We start from the raw sequence: 26,458 nt of genomic DNA, 5'->3' as shown, positions 1-26,458 counted from the left end.
CTTCCCTTGCCTGAGGGCCACCCTGGGGGATCCCATGGAAGTTGATGCCCCTTGTTTTCAGGACACATCCAGCGATGCACCCCCTGCAGCGGCTGCGGTGGCAGATGGTGCCCACCTCCTGGGCTTCTCGGATGAGATCCTCCTGCACATCCTGAGCCACGTCCCCAGCATAGACTTGATTCTGAACGTCCGGCGCACCTGCCGGAAGCTCGCAGCGCTGTGCCTGGACAAGAGCCTCACCCACACGGTGCTGCTGCAGAAGGACTATGAGGTGAGGGGCTTGGGGGTGGCGCTTGGCATGCTGGGGGCAGAGATGGGGAACAACCGAGGTGCCCGACTGAGGCCCCGCACAGCCTGGCAGTGATGGGGCACTTGCAGGGATGATACGGCAAAAGTCAGGGGCCCAAAAGTGCAGGTAGTGTGCCATCTGGGCCAGAGCACAGGTAGAGCAGGCGCTCTTCTGGAAGGGTCTTGGGCCTTGGCACTGGGCCAGGAGGGAGACTGACTTCCTGGTAGATAGGTACCCAGGAGTGGACGTGCGGGCCCACTGTCAGTGTTGGGCTTTCCTGTGGAGTTAAGCACAGTTGGAGGCACCACCTCTCCCCACCAGCGGCATCCGAGAGTTCTGGTTGCTCTGCATCCTCGTCAACACTTGGTGGTGTTAGTCTTTTCAGTTTAGCCATTGTGATGCATGGGAGGTGGTATCTCATTGTAGTTTTAACTTGTATTCTCTGGTGGAGGATGCTGTCGATTATGCTTTCTTCAGGTGCGTGGGCCATTTGTATATCTTCTCAGAAGTGTCTGTGCAAGGCTTTTGCCCATTCATTATTGTCTATCTTTTTCTTAGTGAGTTTTGGGAGTTCCATATATATTCTGGTACAAGTCCTTTGTGGGATGTGTTGTGAATATTTTCTCTTACAGTCTGTGGCTTGCCGTTTCATTTTGATTAATAGTGTCTTTTGAAGAGCATAAGTTTTTAATTTTGGTGAGGTCCAATTTATTGAATTTTTGAGTTCATGCTTTTTGTATTCTGTTGAAGAAATCTTTGTGAAACCTGAGGTCATGAAGATTTTCTCCTATGTTGTCTTCTTTCTTCTTTTTAACTTTTTAGAAAATTTTAATTTATTTTTTTGGCTGTGTTGGGTCTTTGTTGCTGCACGCGGGCTTTTCTCTAGTTGCGGTGAGCAGGGGCTACTCTTCATTACGGTGCACAGGCTTCTCTTGTTGCGGAGCACAGGCTCTAGGCGCGTGGGCTTCAGTAGTTGTGGCACAGAGGCTAATAGTTGTGGCTTGCGGGCTTAGTTGCTCCGCGGCATGTGGGATCTCCCAGACCAGGGCTCGAACCCGTGTCCTCTGCACTGGCAGGTGGATTCCTAACCACTGCGCCACCAGGGAAGCCCCTCTATCTATTTTTTTAATAGGGGTGTTTCTTTGCTATTGAGTTGTATGAGTTCTCTGTATATTTCGGATATTAACCCCTTATCAGATATATGATTTGCAATATCTTTTCCCATTTAATAGGCTGCCTTTCATTTTGTTGCTGGTTCCCTCTGCTGTGCAGAAACTGCTCAGGTGATGTAGTTCCTCTTGTTTCTTTTTGCTTCTATTGTTTTTGGTGTCAGATTTCAAAAAATCATCACTAAGACTGATGTCAGGGAGCTTATTACTACTTATATTTTCTTCTAGGAGCTTTATGGTTCCTGGTCTTACATTCAAGTGTTTAATCCATTTTGGGTTAATTTTGGTGTATGGTGTAGATAGTGGTCCAGTTTCATTCTTTTGCCTGTGGCTGTCCAGTATTCCCAGCACCCTTCTATGTTGTCTTATAGAAGTTTATAGGTTTAGCTCTTATGGCAGGTCTGTGATCCTTTTGTGTTCATCTCCACATATGCCGTGAGGTCAGGGTGAGGCTCACTGTTCTGCACACAGCTATTCACGCCTTCCACCACTACTTACTGAGAAGATTATCCTGTCCTCGCCGAATTGCCTGCAACCTGGAAAATCAGTTGATGACCTATTTTAAAGTTAAACAGAGGCCTTGCCCTTAACTCAAATTTTAGGGGCTCCTACTGCTGTTGCTGGCTGGGCAGTGATGCCTTTGAAACCCAGAGCTCAGTCTCTTTCTGTGAGAGCACTGTGCTCCTCCCTGATGGAGAGCTGAACTTACTCCCCAAAGCACTGAGGTCAGGCTTCCTGCCCACGAGGGTTCTTTACTGTAGAGGAAGGGCAGGTGCACAGTCTGTCTGGAGCGTTTAGAATGTGTGTCCTTCGTCTGCACAGTTCTGTGTGTGTACATTTGCTGTAGAGAAGTGATCATGTGCACAAGCCTTATGTACATGGATGCTGTGTTGTCCGAAGCCCTTGGTGGCCACTGGGCCCCCTCCTGGACATACTGTGGCTCCCTAGGCCGTCCAGGCCAGGTTTTTGAGGAACATTTAATGATATGAAAGTGCATGTGACGTAAAGGAAAGTGACAGCGAAAGAACGCTTCCAGGGTGTGATTCCACTATGTGATTTCAAAAAACCCCACCTAACATGAAACTTCCCACCCTAACCACTTTTTTTTTTTTTGGATATGTTAGGTCTTCGTTGCTGTGTGCAGGCTTCTCATTGCAGTGGCTTCTTTTGTTGCGGAGCACAGGCTTTAGGTGCGCAGGCTTCAGTAGTTGTGGCACGTGGGCTCAGTAGTTGTGGCGCACGGGCTTAGTTGCTCCATGGCATGTGGGATCTTCCCGGACCAGGGCTCTAACCTGTGTCCTCTGCACTGGCAGGCGGATTCCTAACCACTGCACCACCAGGGAAGTCCTCTAACCACTTTTTTTTTTTTTGCGGTACGCGGGCCTCTCACTGCTGTGGCCTCTCCGGTTGCGGAGCACAGGCTCCGGACACGCAGGCTCAGCGGCCACGGCTCACGGGCCCAGCCGCTCCGCGGCATGTGGGATCTTCCCGGACCGGGGCACGAACCCGTGTCCCTTGCATCGGCAGGTGGACTCTCAACCACTGCGCCACCAGGGAAGCCCCCCTAACCACTTTTAAGTGTACCATTTCGTTAGCCCTAAGTACATTCACAGTGTTACGCAACCATCATCACTCTTTCCAAAACTTTCTCATCGCCTTAAACAGAAACTCTGGAGCTATTAAGCAATAACTCCCATGTCCCCTTTGCCCAGGCCTCTGGTGACCTCTATTCTACTTTCTCTTTCTGGTTTTGCCTGTTCTGGATCTTTCATATAAGTGGATCATACAACATGTGATCTTTATGACTGGCTTCTTTGGGCATCATGTCCTCAAGGTTCACTCATGCTGTAGCAGCGTCAGGATCTCATTCCTCTCCATGCCGAGTAGAATTCCACTGCATGGATGGACCCCATTGCCTTTACCTGTTCATCCGTTGATGGACGGCTGGGTTGTTGCCACCTTCCGGTTGTTGTGAACGGTTCTCCGTGGACATGGGTGTGCAGGAGTCTGAGTCCCCGCTTTCAGTCCCCTTGGGTGTACACCTGGCTGTGGAATTGTGGGTCACGTGGTAACTCTGTTTAGCTTTTGGAGGAGCCACCAGACTTTTCCACAGGGGCTGCCCCATTTTCCATTCCCGCCTGGCTGAGGCTCCTGACTGTCGGTGGAAGGTAAGCATGCAGGGGCGGGGGGGGCGAGGCGCCAGCCCTGCCCTCATTGCCCCTCCTCAGCTGGAGTGGGACCTCTGCCGTGTCCCCCGCGGCTCCCTGACTGTCACGGTGGAGAGCGCGGTCTGGGGGGCGAGGGTGGAGGAGACGCCGGTGCCTGCAGCCCCTCTCTCCCCCCCTCTGCCCACCCACAGGCCAGCGAGGACAAGGTGAAGCAGCTGGTGACGGAGATCGGCTGGGAGATCCAGCAGCTCAGCATGGCCGGCTGCTACTGGCTGTCGGGCAGCACGGTGGAGCACGTGGCCCGCTGCCGCGGCCTGGTGAAGGTGAACCTCTCGGGCTGCCACCTGACCTCCCTGCGCCTCTCCAAGGTTCTGTCGGCCCTGCAGCGCCTGCGCTCCCTGGCCATTGACGTGAGCCCCGGCTTCGACGCCAGCCAGCTGAGCGGTGAGTGCAAGGCCACGCTGAGCCGTGTGCGGGAGCTCAAGCAGACGCTGTACACGCCCTCGTACGGCGTGGTGCCCTGCTGCACCAGCCTCGAGAAGCTGCTGCTGTACTTCGAGATCCTGGACCGCACGCGCGAGGGCGCCGTGCTCTCGGGCCAGCTCATGGTGGGCCAGAGCAACGTGCCACGCTATCAGCACCTGCGCGTCTTCTACGCCCGCCTGGCCCCCGGCTACATCAACCAGGAGGTGGTGCGCCTTTACCTGGCTGTGCTCAGCGACCGCACGCCCGAGAACCTGCACGCCTTCCTCATCTCCGTGCCCGGCAGCTTTGCTGAGAGCGGGGCCACCAAGAACCTCCTGGAGTCCATGGCCCGCAACGTGGCGCTGGACGCGCTGCAGCTGCCCAAGTCCTGGCTCAACGGCTCGGCCCTCCTCCAGCACATGAAGTTCAGCAGCCCCTTCTACTTCAGCTTCAGCCGCTGTGCCCTGTCCGGCGGCCACCTGATCCGGCGCGTCATCGATGGCGGCAGGGACCTCCGGAGCCTGGCTGGCCTGAACCTCAGCGGCTGTGCGCACTGCCTGGCGCCCGACTCCCTGCTGCGCAAGGCAGAGGACGACATCGATAGTGGCATCCTGGAGACGCTGGTGGCAGCCTGCGGCAACCTGCGACACCTCAACCTCTCGGCTGCCCACCACCACAGCCCCGAGGGCCCCGGCCGGCACCTGTGCCAGCTGCTGGCACGGCTCTGCCACCTGCGCTCCCTCTCGCTGCCCGTCTGCGCCGTCGCTGACTCGGCGCCACGGGCCGACCGCGCGCCCGTCCAGCCTGCCACGCACGCTGTGCCCCGCGGCTTCGGCAAGAAGGTCCGCATCGGCGTGCCGTCCGGCCCCGACCCTTTCTCCGGGCAGGCGGGCCCCCTGCCGTCCTCTGTGTTCTGGTCGCTGCTGAAGAGCGTGCCCTTCCTGGACCGCCTCGAGCTGATTGGGTCCAACTTCTCGTCTGCCATGCCGCGCAACGAGCCCGCCATCCGCAACTCGCTCCCCCCCTGCGGCCGGGCACAGAGCGTGGGGGACTCAGAGGTGGCCGCCATCGGCCAGCTGGCCTTCCTGAGGCACCTGACGCTGGCCCAGCTGCCCAGCATCCTGACAGGCTCCGGGCTGGTCAGCATCGGCGTCCAGTGCCAGCAGCTCCAGTCCCTGTCCCTGGCCCACCTGGGCACGATGGGCAAGGTGGCCTACACTTCCGCCCTCGCGGACATGCTGAAGCACTGCAAGCGGCTGAAGGACCTCAGGTGAGGGCACCCGGCCGCCCCGCCGTGGCCTCTGCCGGCCCTGTGGGGAGGCCTTAGGGGCGCACGGCCTTCTGCTCGGCAGATGTTGGCGTACCCGCTGCGCACCTGCTGAGGCGAGCGGGGTGCAGGCCTGTCCTCCAGGGGCTGAGAGTCTTGGGGGGGTGCTGACAAGGGACTGTGCGCAGTGGTGGGGCTCAGGGGGCGCGGAGGCTCGGGAAGTGGCAGTTGGTGGCGCCCAGGGAGGGTGTGCAGGAGGCAGGGCCGCCCGAGCCTGGCACATCGTCCTCGTTGCCTGTGGCTGTTTCAGTGCCTGGGCTCTGGGACGCTGCTGCGTACGTGATCTTATTAATCCTCGTGCCCGTCCCACGAGGTGGACGCAGTTCTTGCCAGATGACGGAGCTGGTAAGTGGGGGGCCGGGAGTGGAGCCTAGCTTTGCGACTCTTGAAGGATGAGTCGGGGTTAGCCAGGAGATGCAGGCGCAAGGCTTTCCGGGAAAGAAGGCAGCGTGTGTAGAAGCCCCAGAGGCTTACAAACAAGCAGCGTGCTCTGAAGCCAGATGATTCTGATCGGGGGCACGGGGGCATCAGGTGAGGTGAAGGTGCTGAAGGACTTCAGCCCGCAGAGGGAGGGGTCTGGGTTCCAGTTTGGAGACGTCCCTCTGGCCTCCCACCTGGACTGGAGGGGCCAGGCCGGGGGAGGGGAGACGGAGAGGCGGGCTCAGAAGGCGGTGCCCGGAGCAGGACGGCCGGGCTGACCTGAGGGGCCGCCCCTGGAGAGTGCGGGGTGGTGGGACCCACGGACCTCGGCAGGGCTTCCCCCACCCAGGCAGTTGTTGGAGGGCCACTGGCGATTTCCTGGGCCCCGACGTGGAATGATCCCCGGCGACTCATGCTGTAGAGTGAAGGCTGTTCTCGTGAGGGCCCAGCATTTAGAAGGCCAGCCTTTGTTAACCTGAGCCGGATTTGAAAATGTCTACAGATCTGATCTTGAAAAACTGCAGTTTCCTAAACGTCGTGGTGGCCTCAGGCCTCAGCTCTGCGAGGGCTTCGGGTGGGGGAGGGAGTGGCCGCTGGGCTTGGTCTCCATGAGGCTGGAGCTGGTGGGGCAGCCGGGTGAGGGCGGCATCGGGGCACGGGGATGCGCGCGTGTCGTCATCGCCGCACCAGTGAGCACTCACTGTGTGTCTTCGCTACGGGCCGGGCACCAGGCTGGGGGCTCTGTGGCGCTGTCTGGCTTGATCTCCTCACTAGGCCCTTCGTCGTTCCTGCTTCATGGAGAGGCAGCGGACGCCTGAGGGAGGAGCTGAGGTCCGCCCGGGTCATCGAAGTCCAGTGCTCGACCTGGGCCCCCGAGCCACACAAAATGGAGACAAGCGTGTCCTTTTCGGACCTCCACTCTCCCCGTAGAAGGCAGGAAATGAACCGGATTTGAGGTGGAGCTTTGCTGCCCCGGCCCTGGAGCCTCCCAGAGCTTCTCTGCCAGGCTGCCTGCCGCCCCCAGGGCAACACACGCTGCGGGCCCCCTGCCCAGTCCCTGCCAGCGTGAGGGCTGCGGTCCGGGGTCCAAGCCTGGCCTCCCACGTGGCTTGGCCCCCTCCTGCCCTGTGGGGCGGGGCGCCACCTGTGAGTGAGTGGGGAGGGGCCCTGGCCGCAGCCCCTGCCCCTCGCCCTTCACAGGGTGAGCCTGGCTGCCATCTCAGACGATGCTGCCCCTCTTGCCCAGATCGCTCTCAGCTCCCTCCCTTTTCACTGGTTCATCTCCATCCAGTGCCTCCTCCCACCTTGTCCCCTCCCGTGCCTTCACTGTCACATCAGTGGCCTTTCCAGAAGGACAGTTGTGAAGTGAGTGGTCAGTGGGCCATGCGTAAATTGAAGCTGCAGGTGGACCACAAAATACATCCAACAGACGAAAAACCACCAGGTCTGCTGTCCTGTTACCCTGTTGGATTCTCGTGATCAGGAATTGAATGTCCCTTAGTTCGGGGAGCCTGAGGGAGCATTTGAGTTCTAATTTAACTAAACTCAGAGCCAGAGTATTTCTGGATCTGTCATTTTTGTCCTCAGTGTTTTGGCTTTCTTGCTACCCTCTTAAACTTGGCGCCTTTTCTAACCACGCTGTGGTCAAACCACGTGCCCGTTATTGAGGAGTGTTTGATCAATAGAGAAATCAGTGAAAGTAAAATAAACTCATACATTCACGTAGTTTAAAAAGTCACGGGACTTCCCTGGTGGTCCAGTGGTTAAGACTCTACGCTTCCACTGCAGGGGGTGCGGGTTCAATCCCTGGTTGAGGAACTAAGATCCCATGTGCCTGCGCGATGCGGCCAAAAAAATAAAAATAAGATAAAATAAAAAGTCACAGTGCTTCAAGGCAGGTAATGAAAACTGGCCTTCTCTCTCCAACGTCCTTTCTGCCTCATGTCCACAGTGTCATATTTTAAAATTAATTAACTAATTAATTTTGGCTGCGTTGGGTCTTCATTGCTGTGCACAGGCTTTCTTTCTAGTTGCAGCAAGCGGGGGCTACTCTTCGTCGCGGTGTGCGGGCTTCTCATTGCGGTGGCTTCTCTTGTTGCGGAGTACGGGCTCTAAGCGTGCAGGCTTCAGTAGTTGTGGCGCGCGGGCTCAGTAGTTGTGGCTCGTGGGCTCTAGAGCGCAAGCTCAGTAGTTGTGACGCATGGGCTTAGTTGCTCCACGGCATGTGAGATCTTCCCGGACCAGGGCTCAAGCCCGTGTCCCCTGCATTGGCAGACGGATTCTTAACCACTGCGCCACCAGGGAAGTCCCACAGTGTCATATCAGATGTCTGCTGCCTGCATGGCCACCTGGAGATGGCAGGTGCTCCCAGCTCACCCGGGCTGCTGGATTCCCTGCACGAGGCCTGTGCTTGGCCCCTTCAGGGCTGCTCTGCCTGGAGGAGTGAGGAGTGGGCGTGGCGTCCAAGCTGGTTCCATGTCCCTGCATCTCCTCGTCCAGGAGATAGACCCTAGCCTTGGGTGGAGGCAGGCAGGACCCACGGCAGGGGCCTCAGAGTCAGAAGGCCTGGGTGGACCTTGGGCTGTCTGTGCCCAGGTCCTTGTTCAGTAAAGTGGGGCTGTTCAGACCAAAGGGATTCATCCTTATAAGACACTTAGAACAGGACGTGGCACTTATAATACACGTTATGGTTCTTCATCCATTCAGCAAATACATGAGCACCTCTTATGCCAGGCACTGTTCCAGGCACCCAGGACACTGAACAAAACAAAGATCCTTGTCCTCGGGGAGCTTACGTTCTAGTGGGGAAAACAGACCAACAGTCAAGGTAAAGGAAGCGTACGGTATGTTAGACGGTAACAAACGCCGGGGAGGAGAAGCAGAGCAGGGCGACGGATGCCTGGGTGCGGGGGTGGCATTTGGGGTACATTTCATGAAGGAGGTGAGCTTTGAGCAGAGAACCCAGGGAGGTGAGTTAGAAAGCAGAACCTGGGGGAAGAGTGCTCCGGGCCAGGCAGGTAGAGTCACATCAGCTGGTACGGTATCCACGACCCACAGGGTGACTTACGTTTACATGAACTAAAATGAGATAAAACCAAGCATCGAGTTCCTTGGTGGCATCAGCCACGTCTCAGGTGCTTAGTAACCACGTGTGCTGGTGGCCACTGTGCTGGACAGAGCACATACAGACACTCCCCTCTGCCCAGAAGGTTCTGTTGGACAGAGCTGAGAGCGCAGGGCCCGAGATGGGTGTGCCAGGGTCTCAGGAGCCAGAATGGAAGCAGGGCAGGTCTCGCTGCTGTGCCGCAAGTGGCCTGGGGGCAGCGGCAGGGCCACCGTCAGGGGCACGTCAGACATGCAGGGAGCAGCCAGGCGAGAGCAGGGGTTGGGGCATGGCCAGGAATAGCCAGCTTCTGACTTCACGGGGAAGCTGCTGATTGACTGGGTGCATGGGATGGGCGCTGAGGCTGGGGGGTCCAGGCGGCTCCAGGGCTTCTGGCCTGAGCCGTTGAGCTGACGTGGCTGCCACGTGGCTGAGAGAGGAAGGCAGGGGTGCGGCTGCACGCGTGTGGGTTGGAGAAGCCTGGACCCCCCCCCCCGGCCCCCCCCCCCAACCCCCAGGGAGGGGGACCATCTCCCAGGTCCGCCAGCTTGCGCTTGCACTGGAGAGACCGCCCAACAGGATCTGGTCAGGAGGATGAGGACTTGGTAGGAGCTGTCCGGGAGAGGAGGTGGGGGGTGGGGATGTTCTGGAAGCTGAAGGGAGAGACTGCCCTTTAGGCTGCTGCAGACCGTGGCTGCCCCATTGGCTTGTATTTGCACGTCTGCCACGTGCTCTCCCCGTGCTTGCAGGTCTTTGACGTTTTAACAACCTCGGGCGTGTCGATACTATCGCCCCATTGTACAGATGAGGAAAGTGGGGCCCAGAAGGCTAATGAACTGGCTCAGGAGACACGGCTGGTCTGTGGGCAGCTGGGAGCGGGTCCTGTCTCGTGGGGTCGCTGGATGTCAAATGGGGGTAACCCGGCGTTTAGTGGTCACCAAGTGACTTCCGGGGCCTCAGACGTGACCCCTGTGGCCCAGACCTCGCCCCGGGGCAGGGCCGTGCGAGCAGTGTGGGTTTTGTGGGCCGACCTGAGGACCTGACCGCCTCTCACGACGGGCTTTCTGTGCACGCGGCTGCTGCGCCCACACCTCATCGGAGCTGGGTACTGCCTGTTCGGAACAAACACCAGTTTCTAGAACTTGGCCAAATGGCCCCGTTCCTCCGGATTCCTGCCTTCTGTGGCAAGCGGAGCCCAGGGGGATGGAGGGAGAGAAGCAGATGGTGCCTGCCTGTCACACCGCTCCCAGGGCGGCCTCCCCGACAGCTCCCGCACTTCCCTGGTTGGCCTCCGCCGTCCCCACCAGCGAGGTCCGTGAGCTGCAGCTCTTTGCCAGCTGGGGCCAGGGCCGCTCCTGCCGGAACACGTCGTCCCGCTGGGGCCTCGCAGGCTCTGGATTTGTGGCGTACTTTGCCAGTGGGAGGGTGCCAAGCTAGGCAGAGCAGGGCACCTGATGAAGCCCTGCGTGGTGGAGAGGGGAAGGGAGAACATCACCCTGAGTCACCCTGGGCTGCCCCTGACCTTGGAACTGGGGCAGCGTCTGGGCGTAAGTGAGAGGGCTTCTTGGAGCCAGGCCCTGGAGGCTATGCCAGGGCCACCCTCCAGGCCTGGGCGCTGCTCGGAGGGGCGCCTGAGAGGTGGGCAGGCAGATGAGGGGCGGCCCGAGCGCCGGTCTGTGCCCACAGAGCCTCTCGGAGAGCAAGCGTCGGAGGCCAGACCCTTCGAGGTCGGAAGGCTGAGGCCCACCCCCCAGGGCGAAGCCAGTCACAGAGGTGCCCCTCTTCCTCTGCCCTGAGCAAAGACACTGCCCGTCACTCGAGTCAGGTTAGCTCTGCCAGCCCACCGCCCGGAGGAGTGGGGCATGGTGTGGATGTGCCAGCCTCGCCCGCCCCACCAGGCCTGCCCGCCCTGAGCACCCGTGATGGGGGCTTCCTTCAGGGGGAGGAATCTGGAGTGGCTGGCAGGCCGAAAAAAAAGGTTCAAAAGCGTGTAGTACGCAGCTCCCTCTGTCTCTCCCCTCTGTCTGCTTGAGATCCCCAGCAGGTAGCGCAGACCCGCATCGCCACCTAGTGACCGAGGTGCCGCAGGCCTGTCCTTCCCGCCGCCCGCGGTCCAGCTTCCTCACTGCTGCAGGGACGACTCGCGGGTCAGGGCTTTTCGCCCCCCTCCAGTTTTCGCACTTTCAGGTCTGCACAGTATGCTTACCTTAGGATCTTTTAAAAAGATAGAACCAAATAATATGTTCAGACATTTTCTTAAGAGACATAAGCTTCTCGGAACATTCACACCCGTGGGCGAGATGCACTTGCTTACTCTCTGGGCCCGGGGGTTCGGGGGCTCGGGTCCGGGTCCGTGGCCCACAGCTCTGAGAGGCCCGGCTCGCGGCTCCCTCACTTCTTCCCGGTTTCTTTAGGGATGAAATTCATTCAGTGGCGTCAGGCGGGTGAGGCATCGCTGAGCACTGCAGCCCTTGGGGAGCCCTTTCCCTGGTGTTTGTGCCTGAGCAGCCCTGCCTGGGGCTTCCTTCCTGCTGCGCCCGGAACCCTCGACGGGGTGAGGCTTTTCAGAATCATACCCCAGAGAGACCTGCGTTCCCCCCACAGTTTTAGGAGCATGCTAGAACTTCTGCTTACGTGTAATTAAAAACGCAGTCTCACTGCTGCATTTCAGTGACTGGTGGCTCCCGTACAGGATGGCTCCGAACAGACGTGCCGTCACCGCAGACTTGATTTTTTTTTTTAATTAATAGTAATCTTTTATTTATTTTTATATTTATTTTTGGCTGTGTTGGGTCTTCATTTCTGTGCGAGGGCTTTCTCTAGTTGTGGCAAGTGGGGGCCACTCTTCATCGCGGTGCGCAGGCCTCTTCACTATCGCGGCCTCTCTTGTTGTGGCGCACAGGCTCCAGACGCGCAGGCTCAGTAGTTGTGGCTCACGGGCCTAGTTGCCCCGCGGCATGTGGGATCCTCCCAGACCAGGGCTCGAACCTGTGTCCCCTGCGTTAGCAGGCAGATTCTCAACCACTGTGCCACCAGGGAAGCCCCGCAGACTTGATTTTAAAACCCCTCACCCGTCCTGTGACTTGTCAGTGTCCCCAGGTGTCAGGGCTGTGGCGGCCGTGTCCGAGGCTCACGTGGCTCTCGTTTGGGCCCGTGGACGGCCCCTCACCCTCGCCCAGGTCAGCCTCACCTGGGGCGTCGCTGCGTCCAGAGCGCTTGGGCTCTTCTTCCGCCTGGCGGGGGGCGGTGGTGGTGGTGACTCTGTCCCCACTGCAGGCCCACCGCCTCTCGGGGATGGGGGAGGGCCTTTCCACTCACCCCAGAAGCTTCTCTCCTTTGATGATGAGATTCTACAGCTGCAGACGAGCCTCTCAGGGGCGTCCCAGGAAGTCACCCACTCGGCCTCGTCAGTTTACGGGGAGAGACAGGCCTCTCGGGGTTCCCTGTGGGTCTCGCACGGAGATGGGGGTCTTGCCAGCTGCCCCGGCCCACCTGGAGGGTCAGTGGCTGTCCCGTGGGCAGAGCTGAGGCTCAGAGAGACCCACAGTCCCGGGCAAGACGCCGTGTTTGTGCAGGGAGTGACTTGTGCAGTGCCTGGGCCTTGGGGGTGGCCAGCCTCAGGGGACAGCGTCACCCCGACCTGAGGCACTGTTTCCACAGCTCGGGCACAGCCTGGCAGAGCACTGTCCTCCCGGGCTGGCCGGCTTGCTCGGAGGGCTGAGGCCCCACGTGGCTGGCACGATGTCCATCAGAGGCCTTCGTGGCTCGTTGAGAGAGAGCCTTGCTGGGTGCCCAGTGGCCACCCTTTGAAGTGTCCTCCTTTTCAGCCATCGGGTTCAGACGTAGCCCCTGAACTGCAGTTTCCTGCACATGTGCCCAGATCTCCATCATCCGTGAAGCCCTTCTCCCGCCCGCTGCGGTGCCTGTGTGCCTTCTGCCTGCTTTGGGTGGAAATCTCTGCCTGGCCTCTCCCGCTCGTGCCGCCAGCCTTGAAGCGGCGCTGGCCGGGTAACCGGGACTCTGCGCAGCAGTCAGAATGGTTTTAAAAGCGTCAAGTGAGGCACGTACCTGTCTGAGAAGGACCGAGGTACCGCTGAGTGCTATAAAATAAGGACGGTTCCCAAGTCTGGTGCTGATCTCCAGGGATAACCCTTGTTAATAGGTTTTCTTGTGGGAAGATTTTGGGTAAACAAGATCCACTTTGACCTCTGTCCATGGGGCCGTCTTGGTCTTTCTGTGTGATTTATTGCGAAACGATCTCTGTGCTCTGTTCATGCTCCAGCTTCCTCTCCCTGGCTTCTGTGCTAGTGTCCTGGGGCTGCCCTGACAAATGACCACCAACCAGGTGGCTTAAAACAACAGACAGTCACCCTCTCATAGTTAAGAGGTCAGAAGTCCCCGGTCAAGGTGTCGGCAGGATGGTTCCTTCTGGAAGCTCTGGGTGGGGGCCTGTTCCAGGCCTGTCCCCTAGCTTCCGGCGGCTGCTGGCAGCGCGAGGGGTTCCTTGGCTTGTGGACGTGTCACTCCAGCCCCGAGCTCCCTTCGTGTTCCTGTGTTGCTGTGCCGTCACAATGCGTCTAAGGAACCGGTCACTGGACCCACCCCAGTCCCACGTGATTTCATCTTAGTCTGCAAAGACCCTGCTTCCAAATAAGGCCACGTGTGCAGGTACCAAGGATTAGGAATGCAACAGATCTTTTGGGGGACACGATTCAATTGCCATGCGCTCTTCTGGGTCTGTAGGCGCACCGAGCAGTCAGAGCGGTGAACGAAGCAACTTGGCTGGGTCTGTGGGCATCTGGTTGCATCGGGCCTGCAGGGTCTCCCCCGAGATCAGGATCACCAAGGGAGACCCCAGGGGTCTGAGTCCTCACCCGGCACCCCTGGGGGCTGTGGTGTGGATGGGCCTGGGGGCAGCCAGTCTGGGCCCTGGACCAGGAGCCCCGCTCAGCGTGCGTCCGCCTCCGTGATCTCACGCTGTCCGTCCTCTCTCCCTGCAGGCTGGAGCAGCCCTACTTCAGCGCCAACGCCCAGTTCTTCCAGGCGCTGAGCCAGTGCTCTGCGTTGCAGCGCCTGTGCCTGGTGTCCCGCAGTGGCACCTTACAGCCCGAGGCTGTGCTGGCCTTCATGGCGCGCTGTCTGCACGTGGTCGTGTGCCACCTGTTCACCGGCGAGTCGCTCAGCACCTGCCGGAGCCTGCAGCAGTCCCTCCTCCGCAGGTGAGTGCGCGTCATGGGGGCTCGGGCGCTGTTCCTCCCTAGGCTTCCCTGGGGGCCAGAGGTTGTTTCTCGGAGTTAGAGAGTGCTGGGCGGTGATGCAGTGAGCCCCCTGGCCTTTTCTCTGCCCCGGGCTCAGCGTTCTGCCTAGTGGGAGCCCCTCTCCCTCGCGCGTGACAGGACCCTCTTCCCCATCCAGCCCCTCACGTGTTCCCCTGGCACAGCTGTCAGAGGCGGGAATGTGCGTGGTGCTGCGAGTCACCTGCAGCCCTTAGCATCCCGTCCGCTTCCCCATCTCGTCCTTGTTCTGTGCGGGACTTGCTTCAGAGCCCTCGCCATGCCTGGTCTCCTCGGCCTTCTAGGCTGTGACGGGCGCAGCCTCTCCCTGGCTTTCGTGACCTCGACACGTGGAGGGCAGTGGCCAGGTGTCCGCGTTTCTGTTGAAAACAGCGCGTTCATCCTGCACCTCTGATTCCAACCCTGCATCAAGGGCGCATCACACTTCGCCCCCTCCTTCCTCGCAGCCTCTCCCTCCAGCAGCAGACGGCCTGGCTCTCCATTCCCTGAGCTGGGTTTGCTGATTTGTCCCGTCCCCCCGGTGTGCGCGTGGGGCAGCTGCTCTGCTCCTGGGGGGTGGCACCTGGGTCGCCCCATCAAACACCGTCTTCGAATGACCTGGGGCCGGCCTCTTCCCGTCTCCCTCAGCCTGGCCATGTTCCTCGCTCCCACTGCCTCGGACTCCACTTTGCGTTCACCCCACGTCCTGCGTGGCTTGCTTCCTTGTTTTTCTGGTGTTCGAAGCCTTACTGAAGTCGGAGGGTCAGAGCTCTTGTGAGGGCCACCCCTCAGCCTCCTCCTGTCCCCACCCCCCCGCATTGTCCCCACCCCCCCGTACCCAGAGACAAATGTTCCCGGTTCTCAGTTACCCTTCCTATGTTTCTTTTGTAGGATTAGCAGGTACACAAATGTTTTCCCGATCCCCTTTCTTATACTCAGTTTGCTTTTTCACTTAATAATGTATCTTGGAAATCGCTCATTCTCAGTTCATCCAGCTGTTGCTCATTCTTTTTACAGCACTGTGTTAAAAAGAAATCATGGTAAAGTACGCATAACAAAATTTACCATTTTAACTGTTTTGGTTTTTTTCCATTTTAAGTGTTTTCACCATTCCGAACTGAAACTCTGTCCCCATTAAACATTAAACCCCCCTCCCCCTCCCCCAGCCCCTGGCGCCCACCCTTCTACTTCCTGTCTCTACTCCAGGGACCTCCTATAAGTATAACCATATAGCGTTTGTCCTTTGCGTCTGGCTTTTTCTGTATTGCTTTGACATTTGAGAGACTTAAAAGATAGAAATAAAGGATCATCATATATTGATTAAAATAAAGCCAGCTTGGCTCCCTGAACCTCCAGTATGAGTTTACTTTTTAAATTTTAGAAGTCCATCCAAGTATCCATGAGAAGCACAGTGTTTTGTTTCCCTGTGTTCCCAGCGTCCCTGAATGTGTAATGTTGCATCTGGGTGTGCAGCCTGTGTTGTCCACCCAACATTGTTTTGAGATCTGCCATGTGTGGCTCCCGTGGAGCTAGTGTGTTCCTGCTAAGTGCTGTGTGTGGCAGCCCCCCAAGCGGATTCATCACGCCGTGTGTCTGTTCTGTTGAGGGAGATCCTGGTGGTTTCCATTGTTTCTCTGCTCTAGTGAATATCCTCGTGCGGGCTTCCCTGGGTGCAGCTGCGCAGGTCCCTAGAAGCGGCACTGTAGGGTGTGTTCGGGAGATTGCCCAGTTGCTTGCTCTCCAGGACGGTTCTCCTAAGCCCGGCTTCCCTGTGGGCGTGAGTGTTCTTGGCCCACGTCCTTGCTCATGCGAGACACTGCCAGACTCTCCCGGGGCTGCCGGGTGAGCGTGTCCTCCTGCCGTGTGAGCTTGTGTCGCGTCTGTTTCCAAGGAGCATCGCTTGATGTGCTAATTGCCCGGTATCGTCTCCTCGTTTGTGACCATCTCTTCACATCCCTTGGGGACTCTACTGTGGGGTTCCTTTCGGGAGGGGGTGGGGGACTTGGGACCAGCGAGCCTGTGCTGCGGCCACCTGTGCTGGCGCCTGTCGTGGGCCCCTGGCCTCGAGTCCTGAGGCTGCTTCTGTCCTCGCGGCTTTCCCTGCCCACCGTGTTCACTGTTGATTCAGGTTACGGCTGCGGGTTTAATGCCATCCCGCACTGGCCCCCGTATACCCTAAGCTTCCTCTTAAATCTGCCACCTCTCCTGTACCTTGGTCTGAGAACCTAGGCAGCAAAGCCTCTTGGTTTGTGTGCAAAATACAGCTCCGTGGGCTTTGAGTGATGGCTATGGGGAATCCCCCTGGAGACTGCCAGACGTGAACTTGACCGCTGCGTGTGCAGAAGGTTCAAAGACTTCCTGTAAACGCAGGTCCCGCTGGGTGTTAACTGAGCGAGGTGCCAGATACCTTTGGTCAAGTGAGTATTTACTGTCTGTCCAGCACGAGGTGGTGACTTGGCTTTGCCTGAGATCTGTAGGGAAGCAGTTCAGTGAGGTGGTGTCCGCAGGGTCCACTCAGGCGGGCTCCTCCATATTCTATGACTTCTCTCACCTGTGTGCCTCTGCAGTGCTCTGGAACTTCTCCTGGTCCAAGGCGGCCTGTGTGAGGGCCGCTGATGTCAAGTGCAGAGACCCTTGGGATTTCTGAGCCTTCCAGCTCACATGGGAGAAGTCGGGGAGGGGGTGGAACTTATGTCTCCGAATAATTGACTGCAGTTCCCTGATATCAGGTCACTTACCTCTGTCTTAGGTTGACCTCAGATGGCTCATCTGGAGTCAACCGTAGTGAGGGCTGATGGCTGTGCACCCGCTGGCCAGCTCTGCTGACGTCCTTTGAGATGCCAAGGTCTATTTTTCTTAATAAGAGGAGATGGTATTTTTTGAAGACCTTTTAATACACATAACCTAAAGTTTATTATTTTAGACGTTTCAAGGTGTGCAGTTCAGTGGCGTTGAGCACATTCACAACGGGACCTGCATTCCACTTTGTTTCTGTGAACTGAGACAAATTTAACTGAGTTTCCTGTGTCTCTGCGCTTTGTTTGCATTTAGGGGCAGCAGTTGCTCGAGTGGTTGTGGGGATTAAAAGGCAGAGGGTTTAAAGCAATTTTCCCTCCTTCCGGGGCAGCGCTCCCCGCCCTTTGCCCTCCGTCAGGGGCCTTTGCGGAAGGCGTGTGGCCTTGCCTCTGCTGCTCCCCGCAAACCAGCCCCCGCCTTCCCCTAGTGGGTGGGTCCTGGAGTTTGATGGTTGGTCCAGCTAGCACTTAGATAAGTGCCCAGGATTGGAGTGCAGGCCTGGAGCGGTGCTTCCTGCGGGGAGATGTGAGCTGAGCAGGTCGCTAGGGGCGTGAAGCGCTTAGAGCCTCTGGAGCGGAAATCCGCTCATGTCAGCGGTGTCCCTGGCGGAGCGCTGAGGGTGGCCGCCTCTTTGAGGCACGGCCTAGAGCGTCGCAGCTTTCCTCTCCCAGCTTTCCATGTCCCTCGGGTGGCGGGACATGGCCACGAGGAGGCCCAGCTGGTCACAGATTTACAGAAGTGCCATCGCCAGGGGGTCTCCGGAGTCACAGGGCTCCGGCCACCCTGCCGGACAGTCCTCGTGGTGGTCCCCTGTCCTTGTGGTTTGCTGTTGAGTGTCCCAGGAGGAATCCTAGCTAAGGTTTTCCCCTCCCTGGTGTTTATAGTATCTAAAAATTCAGGGACTTCCCTGGTGGTCCAGTGGCTGAGACTCCGCGCTCCCAATGTAGGGGGCCCGGGTTCGATCCCTGGTCGGGGAGCTGGATCCCACATGCCGCAACTAGGAGTTCGCATGCCGCAACTAACTAAATAAGTATTAAAAAAAAAATTTAGACTCTACGCCTCAAGCTGTTTTCAAGTGCGAATCCCCTTGGCTCCACCGGCGGCATGGCCAGCACATCCAGGCTGGAGTTATCGAATGGCTTTGTGCTCTGATTGTTTTGAGTTAACACTGCATCATGGGTGTCTTTTGTGTCATTAAATAAAGCTGCACATAGTTATTTGTTATGCCGTTTGCTATCCGTTACAGGACGTCGTGGTGATTCTGGTCTGGCCGACACGGCTAACTCTGTGTACTCTTGGCTCTCCTTCACTCCGGCCTGGGTTTTCCCGGCCGGGGAACCTGGGAAAGGGGCCCGCTCACCGCTCACCGTCGTGTATCCACCCCTCGGTGTCCCCGTTTTCTGCGATTGAGCTGATGCTAAATTTAGCTGGTGGGCTAAATGGGATACAGGCTGTACGGCGCCCAGGCACGTGGACTCTGGGACAGACGGTAGCTGTTTGGAAAACAGGGTGCCGGGCAGGTGGTGTGGCCGCTCCACCCAGTGCTCTCTCCCTCCTGCTCTCTGCCCACTGGGCTGGCGATGGGTGTGTGAGGAGGGGAGCCTGCTTTTCTTGGGCGTGGCGATCGTGACGTCATTGTTGCTCTGCCTGCCTCTGCCCTTGAAGCGGCCGGGAGGAACATTGGTCCTCTTCACCCTCGCAAACCTGCAGTAGGTCACATTCACGGGGGCTCCTCTCCTGGGAGCTGACACCTCCCTGCTGGATGAGTTCTGCTCCAGGGGCTCCGAGACCCGTGTAGGATTCGGTCACTTCTCAGCCTTGAGGGGTGACTTCCTGCAGTGGGGGGACCAGCTTTGGGCATTGCTGGTTTTCCCACTGTGTGTACACGCAGGAGCCTTCTGCAAAGTGGAGGACATCTGAGGTCACCAGGCAGTTCAGAAGAGCTGCGCTTGTGATGGAGAGGGTGGGAGCATCCCTCATGGGTACTGTTGGCTGATGGAGCTGCTCTGTCGTTCTGATCCTCAGAATCCATCTCCACACAGGGCTCCAGGCCAGTTGATTGGAGGCACTAGGGTCGCTGCCCTGGGAGTCTCGTGCTCACTCTTGGCTCTGCTCGCGAGGTCCCTGTCTGCCAGCCTCCTCCTGCCGGCAGCCTGCTCCTGGCCTGCCCTTGGGGCCTGTGTTCGGGGCCCACGCCAGTGCAGCCTCTCACTGGGCTGGGAGCTCCCTCCTCTGGCCTCTCAGACAGCACACACCTGCCCCTTTCCTAGGTCGCATAGCACTCTCCCCTCAAAATTATTGCGTTCTTTGCATCTCCTGTTAGATAATGAGTTTTTTGAGGGCCAGCGTGCAATAGCTCTTTTTTCCTTCTGGGTGCTCGGTGCGCGGTATTCGAGACCAGGCCTGAGGCTGGCGTTGGTTAAGTGGACTTCCTGGGCGGAAGCTGTGCCAGCCCCTCTGTCCCCTGTGTCCCAGCCCTGGCACAGGCCTGGGCCGTGGCGGGTACCCGCTGAGCGCCTGGTGCCGGCTGAGGTGCTGGGAGCCCTGTGCGTGTTGGAGCGTGGTCCCCTTTGTGGGCTCCTCCAGCCAACATTCTTCCAGCTCCTGCTCTGGGCCCTGTCCTGGATGCCAGGGGCCGCGCTAGTGCCTCTTCACCAGTGCTCCCTTGGTGCTGGTACTGTGTACTGTCTCTGTTGTTCTCACCTCCAAAAGCCCTTTGAGCTACACGCCCTAAGCCCCAGCATTCAGGTGGGGAAACTGAGGCTCCAAGAGGCCGGTGATGGTGCAGCAGGACCTCAGCACTGGAAGGACAGCGTTTGTGTCCCCTTCAGGCCTTTGCGGCGGCGCAGTGGGGTCCCAGCTGCTTTTCTGCGAGGCGCCCAGCAGGTGGTGCCGTGGCTCACGGTAACCGGCCTGCCTGGCGCTTCCGGTGCTTCACAGCAGGCCCGCATTCCTCCCCGGGGGCGCATGAAAAGGAGAGGCTGGAGTTGTCACTTTTTCTTTCTTTTTTAAAAATAAATTTATTTATTTATTTATTTTTGGCTGCGTTGGATCTTTGTTGCCGCGTGCAGGCTTTCTCTAGTTGCGGCGAGCGGGGGGCTACTCTTTGTTGCGGTACGTGGGCTTCTCATTGCGGTGGCTTCTCTTGTTGCGGAGCACAGGCTCTAGGCACGCAGGCTTCAGTAGTTGTGGTGCACGGGCTTAGCTGCTCCGCTGCATGTGGGATCTTCCCGGACCAGGGCTCGAACCCGTGTCCCCTGCATTGGCAGGAGGATTCTTAACCACTGCGCTACCAGGGAAGCCCCTGTTGTCACTTTTTCTGATGCGTTTCTTTCTTCTCACCCTTTTCCCTGCCTCAAGCTCAGAGGATTATTGAGGTACCTGCCTGCTCACCTGTGTGACATTGAGAGGCCCCCCTGTTTCCTGTGACTCAGCCAGCGGGGCTTGTGTTGTGTCTGCAGTCCTGTCCCTAGGAAGGTGTTGCCTCTCCCCGGGCCAGCACTTGTTCCGGTTCCCGTGCTGCCCCGCGTGGAGATACGTCTCAGCTGGTGGTCGTCGGCAGGTTCTTCTTGTTGTCGTGCCCTCTGTGGGTTTGGCACCGAGACCTGCAGCTCTGGGTCCCTGCACCGCCAGGACCTCTCGGGTGGCGGTGGCCTCGGATGGGCTGCCTTGGTTCCTCCCTCGTGAGGTGAGTTCACGGCAGGCCCACGTGGGAGGTGCTGTGTGTACAGCGGCATCCTGTCAGCGTTCATTCTCTTGTTTTATCTTCTGGATCTTGGCTTTGCTCTTTCAAGTTTGAAACGTGAGCCTCTGGATCTTTCTCGGACGTCCGGTGGCAGGCAGCCTCTGCGAGGTTTTGGAGCGGCTTCCTTCTGCATCTTCCCTCACCTTGGGCCCTTCTGGTGGCCCCAGCGCCAGGCTGGACTTCGTTTGGGCCAGTGCCGCTGAGAGCAGCGATGCCTTGTGGCTGCTCCGGGGAGCAGCTCTCCTGCCGGCCTCCCTCCCCTCTCCTGCCGGCCTCCCTCCCCGCTCCTGCCCTGGGAACACCCTGAGTTCACTGGATTCCCATTGGGCTCCCCCGACCACCTGGCCTCGGGGACACCCTGTCCAGTGAGCAGAGCCAGCCTCTCTGTCTGTTTCACTTCCTGTCTCTCCTAGAAACCCTGAGTCACCCTTCCTGGCCAAGTCAGTACCGCCTGACCCACGAGGGGCCCTGTGGCCCGTCGCGGGGGTGCCCTGGGCGTCTCCGTGCTGTGCACCCAGCCACGCCTCTGCTGTCCACTTTCTCCCAGACATGCAGCGGGTGGGGCGCTCTTCCCAGGGATTTCAGAGCTTTCTCGATTTCCTTTGACTCTCACATTCCTGAAAGTTCCCTTCGAGGCCTCGTGAACTCTGGCCTGGGTGAGGGCGGCGTCCTCACTTGCTTCTCTTTTGGTAGTACGCGGGGTGACACGTGGCGTCCCGTTGAGGTCAGACCCCGCCCCCCCCCCCCCCCCCCGCCCACACCCTCAGATCCCATGACGTGCTCACCTCCTGGCCTCGTTGCTCTGTGACTTTGAACCCGTCACTTCCCTCTCTGAGCCCAGTGTCCTGTCTGTAAACCAGCAACCATTGTCCCTGCTTCCTGGCACCGCTGTCTCCTGGTGGTGGCTCGCTGCTGACTGTGTGTGCCTGCCTTGGTGGCGTTGCTCAGGGTCCCCTACGATCGCCTGGTGGCGGTGCCTTCTCCCCCCTTGACAAAAGAGGCAGCCCAGCTCTGTGAGGTTTGGGGGCGTCCTGGTCGTCCCATCCCGAGGGTAAATGGCCCAGCAGGCACTGGAGGCCAGTGTGGCCGTTCTGCCACCCTCTGCCACCTCCTGTAATAACCCACGGTGCCCGGTCCGAGGGGCAGAGGCGCTTACTTTGAGGAAGCAGGATGGTGGGGCGGAAAAGGCTCTCACCCTGACGTGTCCCTGTCCGAGCTGAGCCATCCAGGGTGAGGACGCGTCGGTTCTGAAGCGGGCTGAGCACTTTCCCACAAGGCAGGGCCTTCCCGGGCTGCGCCCTCGGGGGTCACGTCCGCTCCAGGCCACATGTGTTGACTGGCCACAGCCCCCTTTCTCAGGAGCGTCGGGAGGACCCCGACCCTGGGGCGGGAGCGGGCTTGGTCCTCCGTCCCCCTAGGCCCAGCATCCCACTGGACGGGGTCACGTCTCTGGAGCCCATGTGGAAATTCCTCCCCTCCCCCTGGACTGCGGGGAATGTGGGCCCACGAGGCCAAGAGGCAGCAGCCCAGGCCTGAGCAGACACAGTCAGCCGTGCTGCTGATGGGCGCCTGGGCTCCAGGGCCTCCCGCCCAGATGCAGTGCTTCCCGCCCCTCTGTGTTTGTGTTCTGTACGTGAGTGTAGAACCAGGGAAGTTTACAGATACAGGGATACATTGTTTAAGTCTGGGGCACACTGGGAGCATCAGAGTTGAAAGTGGATTCTAAGATACAGAGTTAGCATGCTCTTCCGCCACCGTAATCACATTAAAGGGGCAGTGGGACCCCATCTTGGATCCTCAGCTCACTGCCGCGCGGGACAGGTCTCTGGGGTCCGTTTGTCCTTCCTACCTGGAATGGTGACCTGGGAGTGTCACGAAAAATACCAGGCCAGCAGGGTTTCGCTGCTGCAGGCTCAACTGGGGGAATCCTTGGCCTTGACGCAGAGCTCGCTGGCTGGCGAGTCCTGGCTCCGTTTGTGGTGGACACCCAAGAGGCTGGTCTGGGAGCTGGCAGGGCTCGGGCCGCGTGCCGTGGGCCCCAGCGCAGCAGCCAGCGGGTCACGTCAGGGGCGCGCCTGCAGCCCTGGCGACTGATCAGTGTGGCAGATGTTCACTGCTTAGAATCTCCTGTGGCCGGGGCTGTCCAGGCCACCGAGGAGGGGGCGAGGGCGGTGGCTGCACCTGCTGCCGGGCACGCGGCCTCTTCCCACCACCGAGTAGTTCTCTAGAACAGGAATTCTTCCATCGTCACTGGAGCCCCTCATTTTCCAGGTGAGGTCTCTGGGGCCGGAATCACCGTGGCTCTGAGCAGGGAGCTGGGGCCGGGCCCGAGGCTTGGATCTGCGGTCAGACTCCGGGCTCCTGCTGCTGTTCACGCCGCAACAGCACGGAACGTCCCTGGGGACCTACTGGTCGCCAGGCTGTGCTTCGCACTCCTGAGGGTCCCTCCCTCGAGGGCGACGTAGGGTGGCTGTCTTTTCTGTGACGAGAAACGCAGCTGTGTTCTGTCGTCCTGTCTCTGCCGTGGTTCACACACCTCCCTTTTCTTAGGGGTCTCTTGGAGGATTGATTCCAGCGAAGGTCTGGGGACAGTGATGCCTGGTGTTCCTGGCTTTGGGCTGTGGAAGACTGGCATGAGTCCCCAGCTGGCGGCATCAGCCCCGTGGCAGGTGAGGGCGGACGACGTGCGGCACCAGGTCACCAGGGTAGTTGTGAGCGTTGGGCATCTCTCCATTTCTCTGAAGGCAGATTCTGTTCCTTCCTTTTAAATTTTTTATTGTGGTAAAACATTTATAAGATAATAGTTATCATTTTAGCCATTTGTAAGTATACAGTTCAGAGGCATTAAATGCTGTGGTGTACCTATCACCACAGTCTACACCCAAAACCTTTTTATCGTCCCAAACAGCAACTCCATATGCGTTAAACAATACCCCCCTTCTCCTCTTTCCCCCAACTCCTGCCAAGCACCGTTCTGCTCTCTGTCTATGACCTTGACCCCTGTAGGTACCTTACAGAAGCAGAATCCTACAGTATTTGTCCATGATGTCTGCTTTATTCCACTTAGCATGATGTCCTCGAGGTTCGTCCATGTTGTAGCACGTGTCAGAATCCCTTCCTTTTAAGGCCGAGTGAGATTCCAACCTGTGGATAGGTCATATTTTGTTTGTCCTTTTGTCTGTTGACACTTACTGTGGTTTTCAACTCATATTTTTTGTGAATGAAGTTGAATATCTTTGCGTGTTTTAAAAAAATCATTTACAGAAAATGACGAAGTAGGAGAACCATCTGCAGGTCCTGTCACTGCCAGAGGTCGGATTGTCCTGGCCTCCTGCCTGCCCAGCAGTGAGGACAGGACCAGTAGCACCATTCAAACCAGGCGGGGGTCTGAGGGCACAGGACAGGGGCTGCAGGTGATTCTCAACTGAGAGAAAGCACCCAGCCTCCCCCGTGAGAAAACCAGGAGCTAAATTACAGCGAACAACTGTTTCTGGAGAGTTCAAAAGCAGGCGGTGGTCCGCTCTGGTAGGGGTCGAGGAGGTGACTGCCAGGGTGGCCCAGGGCTTCTGGGGCGTGGGTGCTGGTCCCATGGGGCTGCACTGCCCGGGGTGCACTTCGGTATAACGTTTTCCACCCCCTCAGGCAAAGCCTGCTTGTGTTAGTGGAGGGAAGAGACCAGCCCGTGGCCCAAGGTAGGTGGGCCACCTCTGTGGATCGGAATGCACACCCCTGACCCAACTAAGCTCCCGCCTTTAGGCTTCGGTTCTATGGACGGGCTTATCCATGGGGTTTGCATAGAGCTCTTCATGGCGGTGCTGTTCGATTTAGCAAAAGATTGAAAACAACCCAAGTGTCCATCGGTAGGAGACTGGGAAATAAATTATGATGCCTCCAGTTGATGGAATGAAATGCAGCTGATAAAAGAACGAGGAAGCACTTGGGGTCACCAAAGGGAATCTTTCAAAGTGTGTCTCAAACAAAAGCAGGGGCGTAATCTGTTTCTCTGCTGGCACGTGCATAAAGTGTTTCTGGAAGGCTACGAGAAATCTGTGTTGTCGTTCCTGGGGAGAGGCCCTGACAGCGTCTTGCGGGGGAGGGGAGGAGCCCTGGGGACATCCCAAACCTGCTCCTCTGTCTTCTGTTTTGTCCTGGCCTTTGTCCTTCAGGCCTTTCCGGTGACAGAGCCTCGCACTGGAGTTACCGGTTCCAGGGGTCAGGCCCTCGGATTTACAATCCTCTCCCACATGGGACCTGGGGGCCGCATCGGACCATGACAGCTGACACCGAGAGTCTCTCCCACCCCCTTCCTCTGCGCGAGGGCAGATTCCAGGCTGCTCCGAGGTGCCCTGTGGGTCCCAGCAAGTTTGGTGGGGAGCTGAGAAGGGCGCACCCCACACGCCTGCCCAGAGCATCATCTGAGTTCTGTGAACCTTTGATGGATGTTTTATTCTTGGCCACTGCCCGCCTCTGTGCTTTTTTTTGCGGTACGCGGGCCCCTCACTGCTGTGGCCTCTCCCGTTGCGGAGCACAGGCTCCGGACGCGCAGGCTCAGCGGCCATGGCTCACGGGCCCAGCCGCTCCGCGGCACGTGGGATCCTCCCGGACCGGGGCACGAACCCGCGTCCCCTGCATCGGCAGGCGGACTCTCAACCACCGCGCCACCAGGGAAGCCCCAAAACAGTGCCTTTTAAAAAAATAATTAATTTAATTAATGGCTGCATAGGGTCTTCGTTGCTGCGCCTGGGCTTTCTCCAGTTGCGGTGAGCGGGGGCTACTCCTCGTTGCAGTGCGCGGGCTGCTCATTGCGGTGGCTTCTCTTGTTGCGGAGCACGGGCTCTAGGCGCGTGGGCTTCAGTAGTTGTGGCGCGTGGTCTTCAGTAGTTGTGGCTCACGGGCTCTAGAGCGCAGGCTCAGTAGTTGTGGCGCACGGGCTTAGTTGCTTCGCGGCATGTGGGATCTTCCCTGGCCAGGGCTCAAACCCGTATCCCCTGCGTTGGCTGGCGGATTCTTAACCACTGCACCACCAGGGAAGCCCAAAACAATGGTTTTAAAACAAGCAAAATCTTGCTTGCTTCCTTGGAGGCTCAGAGAAGGAAGGTATTTTGGGCAGCTGGTTTTTCAGATAGCCAAAGGCCCCATTTTAAATCCCCTGGTGTGTTTTTAACAGCCTCAGGTAGAAAGTTTTCTTCAATGTGGTATCTCCCTTCCGGCTGTTATAAATGGCAGAGAGTAAGTATGGTTGAACTTTCCTGAACCTCTGTGTTTTTGAAAGCCCTGAGTCACCCTCAGACCCTTCGGGAGGGGCGTCTCCACGGTGGCGTCTGCAACTCGCTCTGCAGGTTTCAGAGCGAGTGAGCGGCCCCTGTCGCGGGCTTAGCGTGTGAGCTCTGTAAATCTTGCCTCTGTCGCCCCCAGGTGGGATCCAGGGTTGCAGGGGCAGGGCTCTGCTCTCTCTGCTGCCCAGGATGGCATGGGGGCAGCTGAGTGCAGAGCTGGGCCTGGGGAATGCGTGCACGGGAGGGTGCCCAGGGAGGGGGGAGTGCGCCAGGAGGGTACGCACGCCTGTGCCTGAAGGTGAACCCATGGACCTCGCAGGCCTGGCTTTGTGCTCGTGACTCCAGGCCAGAGGCTGCCCCCTCGGGTCTTTAGTAATGTGAATAGCCCTGGTCAGGGGAGTGGTCCCAAGAGGTGGCCTGTCCTGCT

At 58.4% G+C, this 26,458-nt stretch overlaps 1 protein-coding gene across 6 annotated transcripts in view; it reads left to right on the top strand.

Moving 5' to 3' along the window:
• The window catches only part of FBXL18 (F-box and leucine rich repeat protein 18), a 54,537-nt gene that overhangs the window by 12,876 nt on the left and 15,203 nt on the right, over positions 1-26,458 (top strand). For 4 of the 6 annotated variants that reach the window (XM_089895545.1, XM_089895542.1, XM_022565424.3 and 1 more), the window contains 3 exons: positions 62-271; positions 3,818-5,361; positions 13,942-14,160. In XM_089895545.1, coding sequence (XP_089751671.1) covers positions 62-271; positions 3,818-5,361; positions 13,942-14,160 — 1,973 coding nt within the window. The other 2 variants (XM_089895547.1, XM_089895546.1) reach the window with 2 other exon arrangements.

This window comes from Delphinapterus leucas, chromosome 15 (assembly GCF_059928025.1).
Source record: "Delphinapterus leucas isolate spDelLeu-1000000601 "Yukka" chromosome 15, BTC_Dleu_Yukka2, whole genome shotgun sequence".
Taxonomy (NCBI): domain Eukaryota; kingdom Metazoa; phylum Chordata; class Mammalia; order Artiodactyla; family Monodontidae; genus Delphinapterus; species Delphinapterus leucas.
Note: the sequence above shows the minus strand (reverse complement) of the source record. Positions and strands in the feature narration are given on the sequence as shown.